Source organism: Durio zibethinus, chromosome 23 (assembly GCF_047325235.1).
Source record: "Durio zibethinus cultivar Kanyao isolate XHJ-2024 chromosome 23, ASM4732523v1, whole genome shotgun sequence".
Taxonomy (NCBI): Eukaryota; Viridiplantae; Streptophyta; class Magnoliopsida; order Malvales; family Malvaceae; genus Durio; species Durio zibethinus.
Genome location: NC_143184.1, coordinates 2,917,885 through 2,936,316, shown reverse-complemented (window position 1 = coordinate 2,936,316; position 18,432 = coordinate 2,917,885). Strand labels below are relative to the sequence as shown.

The 18,432-nt window shown below is 33.3% G+C and overlaps 1 protein-coding gene, 1 long non-coding RNA gene and 1 pseudogene across 4 annotated transcripts; 1 reads left to right on the top strand and 2 right to left on the bottom strand.

Moving 5' to 3' along the window:
• Nucleotides 1–2,145: 2,145 nt before the first annotated feature.
• Nucleotides 2,146–4,374, bottom strand: LOC111313978 (3-ketoacyl-CoA synthase 1 pseudogene; annotated as a pseudogene). The gene has a single exon (XR_016332648.1). The product of XR_016332648.1 is annotated as a 3-ketoacyl-CoA synthase 1 pseudogene (transcript).
• Nucleotides 4,375–6,345: 1,971 nt separating this feature from the next.
• On the bottom strand, nt 6,346–11,362 carry LOC111313980 (CBL-interacting serine/threonine-protein kinase 9-like). 2 transcript variants are annotated; one of them, XM_022914906.2, is made up of 15 exons: nt 10,975–11,362; nt 10,604–10,666; nt 10,422–10,493; nt 10,177–10,284; nt 9,982–10,062; nt 9,182–9,235; nt 8,980–9,105; nt 8,812–8,901; nt 8,492–8,614; nt 8,154–8,261; nt 7,834–7,950; nt 7,623–7,679; nt 7,069–7,143; nt 6,730–6,800; nt 6,346–6,651 (listed from the first exon to the last, which is right to left on the bottom strand). In XM_022914906.2, exons 1-15 carry the CDS (start codon nt 11,170–11,172, stop codon nt 6,645–6,647), a joined length of 1,350 nt encoding a protein of 449 aa, XP_022770641.1. In that variant the 5' UTR covers nt 11,173–11,362; the 3' UTR covers nt 6,346–6,644. The 2 variants fall into 2 exon arrangements, with proteins under 2 accessions (XP_022770641.1, XP_089608889.1); XM_089752763.1 differs by having other exon boundaries at nt 6,621–6,800.
• A 4,771-nt stretch (nt 11,363–16,133) lies between these two features.
• On the top strand, nt 16,134–17,793 carry LOC111313976 (uncharacterized). The gene is made up of 2 exons (XR_016332601.1): nt 16,134–17,195; nt 17,285–17,793. It is a non-coding gene; the product is annotated as an uncharacterized LOC111313976 (long non-coding RNA).
• Nucleotides 17,794–18,432: the final 639 nt, after the last annotated feature.

Here is an 18,432-nt window from a genome sequence, read left to right as displayed (position 1 = left end):
AAAAAAAAAAGAAAAAGAAAAAAGAAGCGTGATTCATGTGGTCTCTTCCAGCTCATCCAACTCAAGACTCCACGCACTCTTTATTTCCAAGGGCCTAGCATTAGTGTAATTAATGCCATCCTTTTCTCCATGACCGGCATCAGATGTTACCAATCCCTTCTTCTTTCTCTGGGCTTTCTTCTTCTGGGCGGCTGCTCTCTGCAAAGCTCAAACACGTCTGATCCGCTTACCTCCTTTCTCTCTTCTTGCTTGGGGTTGTTGCCTCCGTTGGAGGCGGCTGGTTGACGAGGTAAACGGGAATTGGCTGAGACGTTGATGGGAAAGTGGGTGAGAGTTGCTGATTTTTGGTGGGTTTGGATATGTTAGCCGGCTGGGAAATAGGGTCCGACCTGAGTTACAGACAGATAGCCCACGTGCTTGTTTTGCCTTCTCTAATTAATTTAGGTGACCGGACCTCTTTCTCTTTGGAAGTTGGAATAAATTTTCAATTATCCAAAAAAATAAAAAAAGATAAATATTTATCAAACTAAACTTTAATATTTTTTTATTACGTAAATAAAGTTGGGTGACAAATTATTGAAGTGTTGTAGAACATGACAAACAGATTATTAATAAAAAATTAAATAATAAAAAAGATAATGATAATCTTAAGAGATGTTTAATTCGTGAAATTATAATTTTTTTTAAAATGTGATATATAAAAAAGTATAATTTTAAGGTATTTTATATTTAAATTTATTCGTTTAGTTAAAAAAAATTCACATATATTAAATTTTATATAATTATTATAATCTTCTTAGTATATATGAAAATAATTTAAATAACCTTATTCAATTAATTGAATGAAATTATTCAAAGCATTATCTAATAAAAAATACATTGAATAATCTCTTATAAAAATTAAAAAAAAATTATTTAAGGTATTTTTTTGCCTTTAATGTTTTGAATAATCTTTTTCAATTTTATGAGAGGATTAATCAATGCATTTTTAGGCATAAATATCTTGAATAATCACTTCTTTTTTTTTATTATTCAAAATATTTTTGTCAAAAATCGTATTGAATAATCTTTTATAAAAAATTGATTAGGTTTATTAAATGTGTTTTCTAATAAAAAATGTTTTCAATAATTCATTTCAATTTTTATGAAAGGAATCCCTCTAATTTTTTATTAAAGATAATTCAATACGTTTTTGCCTAGAAAACCTCTTGAATAATACTTTATAAAAAATTAGATGAGATTTTTCGAGGCGATTTTGATAAAAAACGTTTTGAATAATCTATTATAAAAAATTGAATGAAGTTATTCAAAACATTTTTAACGAAAAATGTATTGAATAATCCTATTCAATTTTTATAAGGGGATTATTTAATGAGAGGAGATTATTTAAAGTATTTTTTTATTAGAAAACATCTTGAATAATTTCATACAAAAAATTAAATGGGGTTATTTAAAACTTTTCTAGCAAAAAATACATTAAATAATCTATTTCAATTTTAATTAGGAAATTATTCAAGACGTTTTTGATAAAAATTATCTTAAATAATTTTCTTCATTTTTTTTAGAATTATTCAAAATATTTTTGCTTAAAAAACGCTTTAAATAATATTTTATAAAAAATTAAATAAAATTATTCAAGATATTTATGGTAAAAAAACACATTAAATAACTTATTCATTTGTCAACCCATTAATTTTTTTATTTAAAATTATCAAAAATTAAAGTATAATATTTTATTAATAAATTACATGATTGAAACCATTCACCTTTAAACCTGTCAAAACTTCAAATTGAGAAGATTTACCTGTTATCTCAAGTGTTTTTGTGGGAATAAAAATAACAATAATTGTTATATATTGATGTATATTAAAATATTCATAATGTTGTCTTAATTAAAGATATAGGGTTTGATAGGGAAATTAGCTTAATTGATCACATGTTGTTACATTTGACAAAGAATTCCCGAACTTCCAACCAATTTGAATCAAAGGTGTTTATCAAATATCATCGCCATATTTATTTGCAAATTGCATATCACCACACAAAATCTATCATTTGTATTTTTTTTATAACGACAGGAATATTCATTCTAAATAAATTATATAAGTATCATTTCAATTTGTTTTTGTTTTTTTTATACATTAGAATAATTATATTTCCATTAACGAGAAATATTTTCTTACAGCAGCAAATGGTGTGGGGTTAATTTTTTTTTTCCCCTTTCAACTACCGATTAATTACTGAGGACATCATGATTGTCGAAAAATACGAAATTACAAAAAAGAGAAAGAAAGAGGCAGACACAGAGATTATAGGAACAGAAACGAATGAACCCTACAGGCCACAGCCAGGCCGTCACCATTAATCTGCTTAATCACAGTTCACATGTAACAACCGATTGGAGATATCAAGCAAGAGGAACCTTCACCGGGTACTTGTCAATTTCATCCTTCCACGGGTTACCCCTTGACTCGCTCAGGGGAGTCGACCTAAGAGCTCTCCAAACAGCACTGTTACACTTGAAACCCGAACCGAATGCAATCTGCCAAACCCGGTCTCCATCCGCGATCCTACCCTTAGCCTCCGTATAAGCCAACTCATACCAAAGGGAACTACTTGAAGTGTTTCCAAATCTATGTAGAGTCATCCTTGAAGGTTCCATATGCCAATCTGTTAGCTGCAAATTCTTCTGTAATTCATCCAAAACCGCCCTTCCACCAGCATGGATACAAAAATGCTCAAAAGCAAGCTTGAAATCAGGTATATAAGGCTTAACTTTGTCTTTAAAAATCTTCTTTCGAACAAGTGTAACAAAGAACATGAACTGCTCCCTGAATGGTAAAACAAGGGGACCCAGAGTGGTGATATTGGTTTTCAATGCGTCTCCAGCCCCAGCCATTAATTCACGAGCCAATGAAACCCCAATAGTTCCTTTGTCATCCTCTCTTTGGTAAACGCAGTTGTAATGTTTATCATCCGCGCCTTTATGTGTTCGAACCAAGTGAACGAGCTCGTACTTTGAACGAGTCCTGTCTCGTGACTTGTTTGACAAGAGCACAGCGGCTCCACCCATGCGGAATATGCAATTGCATAGCAACATCGACCGGTCATTCCCGAAATACCAATTCAGAGTAATGTTTTCAGTGCTTACCACTACGGCATACGTGTTAGGATTGGCTTGAAGGAGGTTTTTAGCGAGCTCGATTGAAATAAGGCCTGCGCTGCAGCCCATTCCTCCAAGATTGTAGCTCTTGATATCTGTACGTAACTTGTAATGGTTGACTATCATGGCTGAGAGAGATGGGGTTGGATTAAATAAGCTGCAATTCACGATAAGGATGCCAATATCCTCTGGTTTGACACCGGTTTTCTCAAAAAGTGAGTCGAGTGCTCCGAACATGACAGCTTCAGCTTCAGATCGAGCCTCTTCCATGCACAGATTTGGTGGTCTAGATGTTATCCCTCTTGGGAAATACGTCTCATCGCCTAAACCAGACCGGGTTGATATCCTTCTTTGAAATTGAAGCGTGTCCTCCGTGAAAGCTCCGCTATCTTCACTCATCTTCAGGAACGATTCAATTGACACTTTACGATCATCTTCAGGTTTGTAACAAGCGAAGTCGATGAGATAAACCGGCCTAGACCGCTTCGCATAGTAGAGACCAAAAAGGAAGAATAGGATTAGTGAACCAGCTAGTCTTGTAGCAGCATCAATGCTCTCAAGTCGAAGGGTTTGTTTGGTCCATAACTCGGGAACCAGGTCCAATCTTAGACTAGTGAACTGAACCAACGTAGCGATGAAAAGTGGTAGGATTAAAGCAAACATGAGTATGGTGGCGGGGTTACATGAATAACCATAGCCTAACTTTACATATTTAAGCTTCACAGATTGCAGGAAATCAGGCAATCTTTTCCTGATTTTGATAACGGCGGAGGAGGAGTCTTTGAATGCCATTTCCGCCGTCAGCCTCTCCTTATCCATCTGTATGCTATCCCTATCCATATCGTCTCTCTAATTACTCACTTTTTGGGGTCTTAAAGAATATGGGATCGTTGTCTTGTCTATAAGAAGCTGAACTATAAAATCTCCTAAAAGGAAATTTGCTTAAATAAGAGCAGAAGGCCTAGAAACTAGAAAGAGTTGGTTGGGTAGGAGGAGTGGGATAAAGCTAGAGAAAATTAGCTCTGAAACCTGACCAATGGGGAAGCTAGACCACTAGCTAGAGTTAATATAACAATGACTGCAAGAAAAGAAGGGGGAGAGAGTCTTGAATTAATGGAGGGTAGTTCCGAGAAAGGAAAGATAGCTCAACCACCGTAGGAATATAGTATGGGATTCGTATAAAATAATGAAGGACTAAAGCCCCATCGCTTTGAGTCAAAAAGTTAAAAAAAAAAAAAAATCAGGGTTTGGGAGTTATATTTTTGTTGATGGGATTGTGGGGGCCTAAGGCATATGCCACCATGTGAGATTGCGAGGTTTCTTTCAAGAAAGCTTAAAGAGTCTTTTCGTTTTCCATTGCATGGTGTTTTGGTTATTGCCAAGAAATCATTAACGCTGGTGTTTTACGTAAATGGGATCCCGTGGCCTTCAAAGCAAGGGAAGCAACCATAAAAGGTCAACAGAGAGAGAATGGTACTAAAGGGAAAGTAGTAAAATGGGCCGGTGGATTGTAGGTGACTGGCAATCAGAACAGAATAAACAGAGGGTCAAAGAAGGTTGCCTCTAACTTGTCCAAATTCCGGTATAGAAACAGACGATCTGGTCTTGGTCTTTGACTTTACACTATTTTTGACAGGAGAGAGGAAAAACAAAAAGAAAATTACTACGTTTTGTATGAAAGATGGTAAACAAAGGAAAATGAAGAAATTAAAAGTAAAATTTGAAGAAAAAAAAAATCCAGCCGCCAAAATAATGAAAAGACAAAATTGTATATAGGCACACATTCCTCGTCGAAGGCCTCCCTTTTGCTACTTCTAGATTTCGGTTTTCATTCAATTGAAAAAAAAAGGCCTAATATATGCAGACGGCTGCTGCAGCAATTGTTGTCAGTCCAACTATGTACAATTTAATCCAAATCTCAACTCTAGTAGTAAGGGTTTGGTTGAAACTAGGGTTGAGCCAATTTATAGCTATTATTTATTTTTTTTTTACTGCGTTTTATGGCACTTATGGAAACTCCAAACCTAATTTTTCTTTTTGGTATAATTTGATGCCTAATTTTTTAATTAGCAGTGTTGAGTCTTGTTTCTTTCTCTGCATTAAACAACATTACATTCATGATTAATCCTCCCTACCTTTTTATCAAACTATACTGCAAAATTAAATAAAACTCAAGTTATATCCATAACAATGTTTCAGTGATTAATTGTACCTTGGTCAAAATCATTGAGCATAGTGAACACGTTTTAAATTCAGACCATTTAGCACATCTCGAAAGAAAATATAGCTTGGATCAAATAAAAGTAATTAAATGGAAGTAGTTCCAAATATTAGGGAAAAAAAATGTCTACATAGACTTAATTGTATGTCATGAATGCGAAAAATGAACAAGAAACTGATGATGAAGGAATTGATATTAAAATTTTGATTTTTTATTCGAATAGAGATAAATATAGATATTATATTGTTGATATAAAGATAAGAATGGATATAATTTTAAATTTTTATTTAGTATAAAAATAAAAACAGATAATATAATACACATCTCATACCCTATATATATTTATATATATTTAATAAATAAAATTTTTATTAAATAATATAAATTATTATTTTAGATTAATTAAAATTAATATATTTTTATTAAAGATATATATTAATATGTATTTATAAATAAATTACCAAAATATACAAAATAAAAATTAAAAAAAAGTTAAAAAATAAATTTTAGTTTTTATTATCTTTAAAGTTAAGAGTTTAAAAATTATTTATACCTATTAAATACTCATGAAAAAAAAATAAATTTAAAATATTCATTAAATATAAACACAAAAATGAATATAATATAAAAATAAAAAATTAGAGATGAAAAATACTTACTCTAACCATTGAAATTTCAAATTGATATATTTGAAGTTAAGGAACTGAATAAGTGAAATGACCAGGCTTTCTCAAGATGTGTAATGGACCTTTTGGGCTACAACTTACTAAGCCGGATATGCCTTTTTTATCCTTTTGGGGCTCGGCATTCAACCAGCTACTTCTCCTTCACAGGGTTTAAGGCCTTGTTCAATTATTTTTTTAATTTTCTATTTTCTATCAAGTTGAGTTTACTTTTTTATTCTTTTACGATGTGGTTATTAAATTGAGATACATATCACAAATTGTCGTTAGCTTATTCATTTTACAACATAATAATTTAATTAATATATATATTCTCAAAATATAGCATTAAGAACAGCATTTCTCCATCTGATGAACAGTAACCTAATTGCAAATTTTCAATGGATTTGACTACTTCCCAAGTAAACAAAGCTGAACCCCCTTTATATAAGAACCCGGGCAATGAACCATGCCTCACGTTTGAGGTATCTAATTCATTCATCTTCCCCTACCGCGCAACCAACAGTATGTACTAACGACTCCAAGAAATACGTGCATGAGGCTAAAGCAAGGATGAACCAAAACAAGGTAGTTTTAGTTATGGCCTGAAAAAGCAAATTACAAAAGTCGATAAAACCTTTGCTCATTACAACAGTAACATCAAATGAGGAGAGAGAGATCACCTTTCCTCTTCAGCAATTTCTTCAGATTTCCAGACTATATCTTTCAATCCACAAGAAAAATTTTTGTAGAACTGTCATTAAAAGAGGAATTAATGCATTAGCCTATAAAAGCCTAAGGATTACCAGATAAGAAATCATTCAACAATCCATTTATATTTCAATAAAACCGGAGAAGGAAAAGAAACGATTGGACGTCTTATTAATTGGACAAATTCAAATGGATATTTGGCTCAGACAAGAAGGATCCCAGTTAATGTGGGTTACTAAAGTAATAGGATTCAAAACATTTTTTCACCAACAACAAACCTAAAATTAAATGCAACTACTATGCAAGTATACCTTGTGAAACTCCAATGTGTCACCGCCAGTTTTCCGGAGCTCCACCACATGCAAGCAGGGAGCCACCTCAAACACCTGAGGTCAAAGAGCAATGAGTTTTCCATGTTTCTCTGATAAGGAATAATCTTAAGAGTAGATGCTGAGTGAAAATTTTTTGCAATGCTCCGCTATATCTAGAATATTGATTTTGAGCCCTTGGATTTCTTACCTTTTGGACAGAGGGATTATTATTAAAGATTAAAAACCATGTCCTAATATTTTAATAAAACAGGATACATTTGAGGGGATCAGCCCTCAAGCTTAGATCTTAAATCCTTTCAGGTGAAGTTAGAAAATGTTACTTAGGCCAAGCCTGGAGCAAAACCAGGCTTGAGACAACAAACATATTTGAGTAATCATAACCCTGCATTGCCTGTCCCATCTTTAAATTATTCAAAATCATATAGACTCCAAATGAGAATAACTAATGTGCCTTCATTCAATCAACAGTAAATTTCATCATATTCAAAAGAACTTAAAAAAGGTGCTTGACCGGTTAACAAACAATTCAGTACCTCCGTAGCTACAGAAAGCTGTCCCTTTCTCCCACTTTTGTCACCTTTCAACTTCATCTGTGATGATATGAATATAATAAACACGTGAGAGTTGAAACAAAATTTATAAACATACGAACTAGCAGTTTTGAATAAGCAAAACCCAAATCATATCACAGAGAATCTGAGCAAGCAACTTAGCTTGTGCAACATAAATATAGATAATCCAAACCTTGTAGTTTCGCTTGTGAACATTAAAGCCCAGAGGCTTTGCAGCTTCCTCAATTTTTGAGAGAATTTCATTAGGAGGACATTGGGAGGCAAAACTGGTTTCTCGCTTCACAATGCCCTATAATTTCATTTCAAACCGACAAAACAAAAATGATACACTTAGCTAAGAAAGGATTTCTCAGAATTGCAGGCCGTAAAAAATTCTCATAAGATGGAAAGTGGAGATACAGGCTAAAAACATTTAATACAGGGAATTGTTCAAACTCTTTAATTAACACTATATTTAATACAGGGAAAGCTAAAGGGATCTTAATCAGATACCTTCTGCTTCTCAAACAAATTGTCTAGCCTAAAGCTTTGCGACCTAGAGATAAGCTCAAAAGCATTCATTGACACGGGTTTCTCCTTCCTTTCTGTAACAAGATGTTCCTGCAAAATAAACAAATGAGAAGTAGCATCAAATGAAATTCATTCTCATATTATTCTTTCATTTTGAGTAGATAGTCCACAAAGAAACGGACACAAACAGGGTCAATGGTCAAAAGTTTTGGACAACAAAAAACAGTATCAGCCCGCATTGTAAAATGCTTGCAAGAGATTTTGCTTATAATAAACCTTTTCCCAGAGAAACAAAACAGACCCAATACAAAATGTCTTACCATTGAGTCATTAAAAACAGCATCTACGTCATCAAGATTTACATCCTCCTCATGCTCAAATTGTGGTGGCTTGTACCCTTTCTTGAACCATTCATCTTGTAAGATTTCAGGAATAGTTATACGCTGTGACAAATAAAGGGCAGAGTTTTAACAGAAATGCATGTTATCATAATAAGTTTAATGTTTATAAAAACAAAAAGAAAAAAAAAGAAGTTAATTTTTCAATATGCTTATTATCATTTAAGAATAGAACCTATGCCGAGGACAAAGATAGCAATTAATCAGTAAGTTTCAAAGCATGAATAGATTTTAGAACTTACAGTAAGAGGGTTTGGATCAAGAATATGCTTTATCAATTTCCTAGCACCAGATGAAAACCATGATGGGCAAGTGAAATCAGCCTTCCATATCTGAATTACATAAAGATGTACCAACAGTTTTAATGAAGTTCTCATCTAAAAAGAGAAGCCAAATCTGGGATTACTCACTTTTTTATACAAGGCTATAAGGTTTGGCTCATCAAAAGGCAAATAACCAGCCATAAGTACAAAGAGAATTACTCCGCAAGACCAAATATCAGATGATGTACCATCATAACCTTGATCTTTGAGCACCTGATAAGAAAAATGTCACACACCAGAGTGAAGAAAAAGTTGCAGCATTGCAACTCATAAAGTCAGGGCTGAATACCTCTGGAGCAACATAATTGGGAGTCCCACAGGCTGTATGAAGCAAACCATCCTCCTACATTTGGAAGAATTTTAGAAAATGTTGCATTCATATTAGAAAGGAAAAGAAAGATTACACTACTAGACATGGGTTATTCCTCCATTATTGATAGTTTATAGAATCTTAATTGAAAACTAAAAGCCTTGACCAACTGTTTCAAGCATTTTCCCAGTACATGTTGTTAACTAAGTGGATATATAATTTCCATCATGTCTTCTTCAGTCTTCCCCCCCCCCCCCCCCCCTTTGACTTGGACATTTTCCATTAACACTCTGTTTGGTAGGAGGGAAAGAAGGGAAAGAAAGGAAAATGTTTTAATCTAATGGCTGAGCTAAAAAATAACGCATGCTATGAATCTCAACCATCATATTAGAAAAATTTTCCTTTCTTTCCTTCCAAGCAAATGAAAAAATGGAAAATTACAACTTTGCTATAAGAGACTAATTTTTTTCTTAAAAGCAAAGGATTATACAGTATCTCTGTAAAAGTATAACACCATTTATCTAAAGACTTTTTTTTTTTTTGAATTAAATGGTCAAGGGTAAACGTATCGTCACACAGCATCAATGATTTATGTTATGAATGCAATGCCATATAAAAGTGGCTTAAAATCCCACATGCCCTTCCTATTTCCTAGCTATCCTTAGAATGGGCATTATACGCTATCACATCTATACCTTAGGGTATCCAAAAACCATTACAGGTCCAGATTTCAATATCATAAAACCATTCTAGTCAATAAGAAAGCAGAACATGCTTACCCGAACTTGCTGTGATAAAGCACTCAATCCAAAATCCGAAATTTTAAGTACACCATAAGAGTCCAGAAGAAGATTCTCAGGCTGCAAAACGGGAATATGCATAATTATTACGAATTAGAAGTAGAACCCAAGCTCCAAAGTCCAAAACTTTTAAGCACACTCATCAATCAGTTAATTAAAAGGGAAGGTTTGAACCTTCAAATCTCTATGGTAGACGCCTCTACTGTGGCAGTAATCAACAGCGTTAATAAGCTGATGGAAATAGCTTCTAGCTTCATCCTCTTTGAGTCTCCCGCGCTTGGCCTGCAAATACAGATTTAGTCCCATAAACAATAAACTACCTAATATTGTTTTTTAGACGTTGAACAAAAACTCCATGTCCGGTTAGACATTCATTTAACCATAAAATACCCATAACTAAATTACCGACGATTCCTTACAATTTTGTCGAAAAGCTCGCCTCCATCAACAAACTCGATCACTATATAAATCTTCGTCTTGCTTGCCATAACCTATGCATTCAAAACAAAGAAACTTAAATTAAATACTGTAATCAGCAATGCTAGCCGCGTGCTAAAATGAATAAATAATACATCATAACGCCGGGGAATAGTTTATTTACCTCAAATATTTTAATGACATTGGGATGCTTGATAAGCTTCATTGTTGATATTTCTCTTTTTATCTGCCCCACATGAAATCACCATTAATGAGAAGAAAAAACCCAAAAATGTTAATGCTTGAATAGTTTGTTAAACGGTCATAACAAGTTAACTAAAAGACTTTGCAACAATCATAAAACTAGATTCGATTAATCCCAAGTCCCAGCCTTTTCACCAGAGGACCCCACATTAAACGTGGGTCTTAGGTGGTCCCACTTTTTGTAATGAGTTTACGTGAGTCGCACGTTTAATGACGGCCGAGATAGCTTCGATGCAATCTTTTTTCATGTTTATGTGCATGGAGCAGATTGAAAGGGAAGGGAAGTTTTACCTGTTCAACCATTCGATGGCGGAGAACTTGGTCACGGTCCAGGATTTTAATGGCCACATACTCGCCGGTCTCAACATTCTTGGCCAACTTAACCTTTGCAAAACTCCCCTCACCCAAGGTTCTTTCGAGTTCGTACTTCCCTACACGAGTCCTCGTCCTCGTCCTCTGAACCTGCGTCGTTTTCTTCTTCGTGCTCATCCTCCCCCTTAAACCGTCCGATCAGATTACCAGATTTCGATTTTTCTTGGTTGTTGACTTCAGGTTTTTTTTTTTTTCCTTGTTGGCAGTAAATTGAAATTTCAAGTGTGGCAAAATTGGCGAGAGAAACTAAGAGGGATAAAGAAGGGACAATGGGAGAGAGGAAGTAGGAGGTCGGAATGGAAGGAGCGGAGAAGGATTTTGACTGAAATAGCATATTTATTATTGTGTAGGGGTGTGGGTGGGGCCCATAAGATGATGATGTGGACCCGTTTTTCTTCAGTTGACATATTCCGTGTTACTTCCGTGGCTGCCGATGAATTTACCAATCTCTCCCTCCTATTTCGGTTTCTTTTCTTTTTAAAGAAGAAAAAGATAAATATTCAAATCAAAGAGAGTAGCAGTATATTGGCGGTTAAATTCTATCCGTAATCTCTAATTTTTTTATTTTTATATTTTAATCATTTTATCTTTTTTTATAAATACTTGAGAAAAATATTTATATGACATATTAGAGAAACACATGATTTGCTACATAAACTATAACATGAAAATTATATCTAATATTAACAAATTATTTTAATAAAAACCTAATATAAAACCATTTTATAAGATTAGAGATTCAAATAAATAATTCAAAAATTGAACATTAAAATGAAATAAAAAAATTAAGATTATGAATGAAATTTATCAAAAACCTTTCTCAAAAAGTGTTTTCGAGGACCAGACAAGAATCCTCTCTCCCAAATTAAAAAAAAAAAATTTCTATAATAGTGTATACATATCGTAAATTCTTTATATTTGAAATACATAAAAATTTTAGAGTTAATGTTGAAAGGAAATATTTTCAGTACTTTAAATGAAATAAGTATTATTGTATTTGAAATTTTTTTACTTGTTAAAAAAAAAGCTTAGATTATCTAATAAAACTATTTTTACCCTATAATAATTGATACATAAAAAAATTAATCCCAAATAAAAATAAAAGAAGTTCAAGTAGAGAATCACGTCCCTAGATATTTTTCCTATCAAAAGCAATGATCGGTGGTCCTAAGTGATCTGGTGATAAAATTTTACTTAGATATTGAAAGGGTAACGTAGTAATTGAACGAGAAAGGACAGAGTGACGATGGGACAGAATCATCCATATTCTTGGTACAATGACTGAAATAAGAAAAAATGGATCAATAATTGAGAAAGTCCAAAAATCCAAAACCACAAATATGAAGTCTACTATTGGGATGAAAAGGATATAATAAATATTGAGAGATGAGTAGCGGTTGCTAGGTGGCTTCCTGGGCCGCCTTAATAGTGTTAGCCTGAAAGCCCTATCTTTAACTTTCTGTCGACGTGGAGCAAAGCGATGGATCTCTCGCCACAAACAAATCTATTGGTGGGGATTTTTGGGCATATTCTGCTCCCATATTTGACCTAAATAGGTAATTTTATTTTTGGAGGGGTCTAATTGATCAATTTCTATTTTTTTTTAAAGAGACTGTACTTGACAAATAATGAAAAAAATCACAGTTGAAATTATTTTTTTAAAAGTGATTGAAATAATTGAATTAAAATTAAAATTTAACGATTTTGATTTTTTAACACTATTTGTAATGAAATCGTATCCTACGTTAGGTCAGCTCGTTTTGGCCAAAAATTATGAGGTAAGAGACAAATTTAAGGTCTTGTTCTACCGGTTCAGTTTTGGGAATATTAACCTCCCATCATCAACTTTAGAACAAAGATTGGATTCGACCACTTTAAGACAAAATGGCGTTACAATCATTTGGGGTTACCAAAGAACAACTTTCTAAAGAACGAAATCATGTTTTTAAACCAAATTTTAGGAAAAGTGGCCTTCAATTTATATTGGGAAAAAGTTTAGGTCTTTTGAGCTCTATAAAGAAAAACTCATTCCTCACCCAAAATTATTTTTTATTAAAACAATTCATTGAACATGAAAATAAAATATAAAAAATATAGTCCTCAACTCTTTGATTTAAGTAGTTAATGAACTCTTATGAGGATATAAGGTTGTGTTTAGTTGTAGAAATTTTTTTTTGTTTTCATATTTTATTTTTATTTTTTATAAACAATTTTTGTTTTGTAATTTTTGAATTTTAAAAAACATATTTGGTACATGAAAATGAAAATTATTTTTAAAAATAAAATTTATGAAAATGCGCTTGGTATTTGCATTTTCAAAAAAATAAAAATAATAATTAAATAATTAAAACCAACAATTAAATAAAGTATCAAAAATTAAGCCAAATAGTATTAAGAAGAATATTTAAATTTAAGCAAATTACATAAAATCACCTTGTAGTTTGACACGAATTTAAAGTGATTTTTAATATTTAAAATGTGACATTTAATTATCTTATAATTTATTTTTTTATTTTTTTTGCCCAAAATTGTGACTTCTTCTTTATTTTTAGTTTTTTCCTTAATTTTTTTTCCTTTTTCTTCTCTAACAATTCACTCTTTTTTCTCCAACTTTCTCTTTCTAACATTCAAACTCTCTCACTTCTCTCTAATTTTCCAGCTAAAACCTAGAAAACTTAAGAAGTAAGAACACTAGCCACCATGTTCTTCAAATTTCTCATAATCCAACGACGTTCTGACGGATTTTAGGTTCTTGGTTTTGAATCTGACGTGAAAAAAGAACATGGGTGGAGGCATGTTTTCAAGTAGCTCTAGCACTTTATTTGACGGCAAAAGTTGTTTCCTCAACTTCCTCTAGTTTACAAATTAATTTAAATATCCCATTTGGCTTCAATAACTTACAAGACAACAAAAATTATTGTCATATTGCTGGGTTGCCCCACATGTCTGCAACAACGTTGCTGTAAAAAGTGGCACAAATGGGTGCAATTGTAAGTAATAGTATAAACTCTCCCATGATGCAAAAAAGCTTTGCTAGTAGCAGGGCAAGTTCTGACCAATCCATTAGACCGATATCTTTTGGAGGAATGCCGCAGCAGAACACGTCTTATAATCACTTCCCAACACAAACTGATCATTCAAGCATGGTTGAGATCAACGAAGGAGGATTCTCTAACCTGCTCATCCAAAAAAGCCACAATGAAATGATCCAACTTTTTAATGCTGTCACATGAAGCTTAGGAATGAATGATATAGGAATTTTCACTAACATGTTCATTAACGAAGCTGACCGAAGCCAAGGCTTAATGAAGAACATAGAACATGACGATACTGGCCGTTTTAGCTTGTTACAAGGGAGAATTCAGGCGATGGAAAGGAACCCGTCAGGACCAGCAATATTGGGAGCGAGCCGTAGAGGAAGTTATATGACAACCCTTGATTTCATCGGGATTCGAGGGTCAAGGCTAGTCAATTTGCATGAACAATAACGTCAGCAACAAAGATTAGAACTGAAAGTAATAAGCCAACAAAGATTGCCAATGATAAATCCTTTCCAGCAACAACTCTAACATGGGGATTCAATTTCTAACGTCACCAATTGGGGTTACTAGAATACCTAAAACCTGGTGGTGGGCAGTGGCTATTGAGTCTAGTCTTGGGTTGCGCATCCTTCTTGTCCATGTTTACGCTTCCACCATTTTTATCTTTTGAAATAACAGAAAAGATAGTAATTTTAAACTTAAAGACTCAAACTTTATTTTTTTCCTTTAGGTTTTCTTCTATCTCCATGAAGCAGGAAATGCAGAACAGAGAGAGAAAGAATTATGGGTTTTAACAAAAAAAGTAAAAAGAAATGAGAGAGTTTGAATGTTAGAGAGAGAAAGTCAAAGAAAAAAATGGTGAATCGTTTAAGAAGCAACGAAAAAAGTTACGCTTTTGAGTAAAGAAGTAATAAAACAAATTATAAGAGAGTTAAGTATCAAATTTTAAGTCTCAGATACCACTTTAAATTCGTCTGGTTTTATGTAATTTTCCATTTAAATTTTACCAGACATATGATGTAGTGTTTACTGCTAAACGTGGTCCGCCTGGTTCATAAAGTTGACTAGAGCTTCTTACTTTTCCATTGCAGTAGCCACATGAGGAATGAAACTACCTTCGCCCAATTGACCTGTTACGACAGTCGCAGGCACAGTTTCCTGGAGTTTCTTCATACCTTGTGAAAGCACATCTTCAACTTGCTGACGTGATTGTTTCAGGTTACAAACTTCCAAGAATTGATGTTCTGCCAATGAGTCAAGCTGAGGCATGAGCACCTTAAGAAGTTCTATTTTGGCAAAACCCTCTAATCTGTTGAATGGGCTCACAAATACCAATATTCCTGAAGGTACAAACTGGGTGGACGGAGAGTTCACGCTTCTTGAACTTTTGTTTAAAGGGACATTAGAACAAGTTTTCCACTGAAGTGTTTGCAGTGAACCTTTGCGTCTATTATGATTCCATCTTGGGTGTTTAATAAGTTTGCATTGAACAATTAAAAATGGTTTACAAAACCCGTGTTTTCTCATTTATCAATTGCTCTTTACGTTTTATTTGAAAATGCTCAAAAACATCTTTTTTTTATTCTCTACTTTTGACCTATTTTTATTTTCATTTTCCTAAATTTTTTTTTAATTTTTTGAACCAAACATGTTTTCTATTACATTTTTTATTTTATATAAAAATAAAAATAAAAATAAAAAACATCTATATTTTTTTTTAACCAAACACTACCTAAAATTCTCGTTTTTTAATAAGCAATGTCTATTTTATGTAAATAAAAAACATAGCTAGACTTTAAGACATTGGGCTTCATTCAACTTCAGTCCAGATTATAGTGAAGCGTAAATCCAAAATCCTAGATGAAATGGGCCTGAGAGACAAGATTGTAGTGTTCGGCTTCTGGGCACTCATTCATTACTGGTATATAAGTGGATCGGATGTACGAACATTCAAAATACAACAGCTTTATCATGGGTCATGGTTGAGCCCAAGCCAAAGAGATGGGCTTTTAAGTCATCCTTGGTCACAGGTCTAAATTTTGAACACACAGTAATAAACTAAAAAGTTCATTACAATGAAGAGAATTTATTTATTTTTTGTGGCTGAGAAATCGCAGTCCTGTTTCAGGATTACATCCCCATCCCTTTCAGTTTGGAAGAATAACGAATTGTAGTTATGGAGGCAAGACACTGGGAAGAACCAAAGCCACTCAACCATTTTCTTGCCCCGCTAAAATACTTCCTTTGCTGTTTAAATTGTTTAGTTGATAACTATCAGAAAGTGAACGCCCACTTTGTCACTGAACGTAAAATATTACTAAATTTGGATTGGATATGTCCCCACGATGAAACTAATTTTGTCATGGTGCCTCGTATCTGAAAAAATTTCTCTGTCCCAAGTTTCCTAGAGTCAAAGCCTGTAATGAAACTCATTTTCAATACCTAGATCCATAGAATCCAAGAAATAAAATTAATTTTCGCAATAAATCTGACATTTTTTATATAGTTAAATGTATATAATATTCAACATATTTGATATTCAATTCCAATCTTTATAAGCAATCTATTTTCTTTATTTTCGTATTACAATTAAAAAAAAAAAAGTTTCCGCAATACATTACTGAACCGTATGTAGCTGCTTTTAATTTAATTCACGTTTATTTTATACGTGTTTCCTTTGCTGGCCCTCGAACTGTTTAAATACGATACAATTTCGTTGTAAGCAAACAACGCACCTGTCAAACTAACAGGGAACCCATTTAAAAAAAATGCAAAAGAATCCGCCCTAGATACATCCATGCATCACTACTAGTGATAAAAGCTGAGACGCAATCGTTTTCTTCTTCACAATTCTTTTTATTTTCTATTACTATCAAAGAACGACTTTGATAAAAAGCCACGCCTGATTGGTACTTCCATCAGTCTTACTTGGATGAGTATATCGCCCACATTCAGGCCCGAAGTCATGAGAATCTTGCGTTCCTAGCTTTTTATTCTTCCCCTCTGCCATACCTTCTCAGCTTGTTTTCAGCACACAACAACTAACTTTCCAAAGGCTCTACGTCTTCTTCTTCTGCTTCTATCATCGATTTAACTTTGGTATGTTAAACTAACAGGTTTGCTTGTCCTCGTGTAATTAGCTAAGACATATATATAAGGCTAATTCGTTGTGTTTTGTGGAAATTCAGGGCCAAAAGAGAGAGAGGTTCTGTTTGTAGGTTGTTTTGTTGCTATGGATTCTGATCAAGAAGAGAGATCTGAGACCAAGATGAAGGAACTAATGAAGATTGTGAAGACATACATAGCTTGCTTATGGTCGTTTTTGGTGAGTTTAACCGGAGGTCTGATGTTGGCCTGGTGGGAATATGAATATCATCCAACAAATAGGCAGCTGTGGATGGTGCCCTTAGGTCTTATTCTGTTTGCTACTCCACTAATCATTTGGTTCGCCATTTTCGTTTCTGATATCTGCAGCTCTAAAGATGATGTAAGGCCATCAGATGGCTCAGTTCATGACCCGGAAAAGATGATCAAGCAAGTTATTTCAACTTCCTATTGATTGTTTCTATCAAGCTTTACATAATTTTTTTCCGGGGATAAACTTTACAAGAACAAGAATTGCAGGCTATAGTATCACATCACCCTTATGCCTTGTCTTTTTTACAGTTTTATATCATTACTTTTTATAATTGCTTCATGTTAATTGTTTTCAAATTTTTTATGCTAATATTACTGACTATGATTGGCAGAGGTATAGTTCCTTGGCAATCAGATTGCATAGTCAAAGAGTTTGGATTAATTGGTTGGTAGTGCATTTGTTTGAGTAGGCTTTTTGGATTGGCTAAAGCAAATTATATATAGATTAAATGGTGATATTCCAGGCTAAGGACAACTTCCTTTCTTATGAGAACAGATTAAAAATCTAAAGCATGAGGTAATGATAGGTGTCAACTTGGTGGGGTTTTATATGATTAAATAGTGAGTGATGTATTGGCCACAAAATAATAATGAGTGAGGTAGAAGAAATCAATGAGAATCAAGAATATAATATATATATATATATATATATATATATAATATGATGAGGTAACCAAAGGCAGACTAAGGCGAGAATGTTGCCTTCCCCAGTGTTTGTAAACTTCAATGGTCTGCTCCTATCTGTTTGTTCTATTCCCATAATCTTCCATCCATTTACCTATCACTATGAATTATTAATTACTCATTACCAAACGTGGCATTGGATACCCAACATGTTGTAATAATAATAATAATAATAATAATAATAATAATAATAATAATAATAAAATACAGGGAAAATGTGTACGCCTGCCGGTGT

Bases quoted from the DNA above. Each gene is read 5' to 3' on its own strand.
- LOC111313980 (XM_022914906.2), bottom strand. From the start codon at position 11,172: ATGAGCACGAAGAAGAAAACGACGCAGGTTCAGAGGACGAGGACGAGG. The intron at 10,063-10,176 runs GTTCAAACCTTC...CCCGTTTTGCAG, and splicing joins TCTACCATAGAGATTTGAAG to CCTGAGAATCTTCTTCTGGA. The intron at 9,106-9,181 runs GTATTCAGCCCT...TTTTCTTATCAG, and splicing joins CCAATTATGTTGCTCCAGAG to GTGCTCAAAGATCAAGGTTA.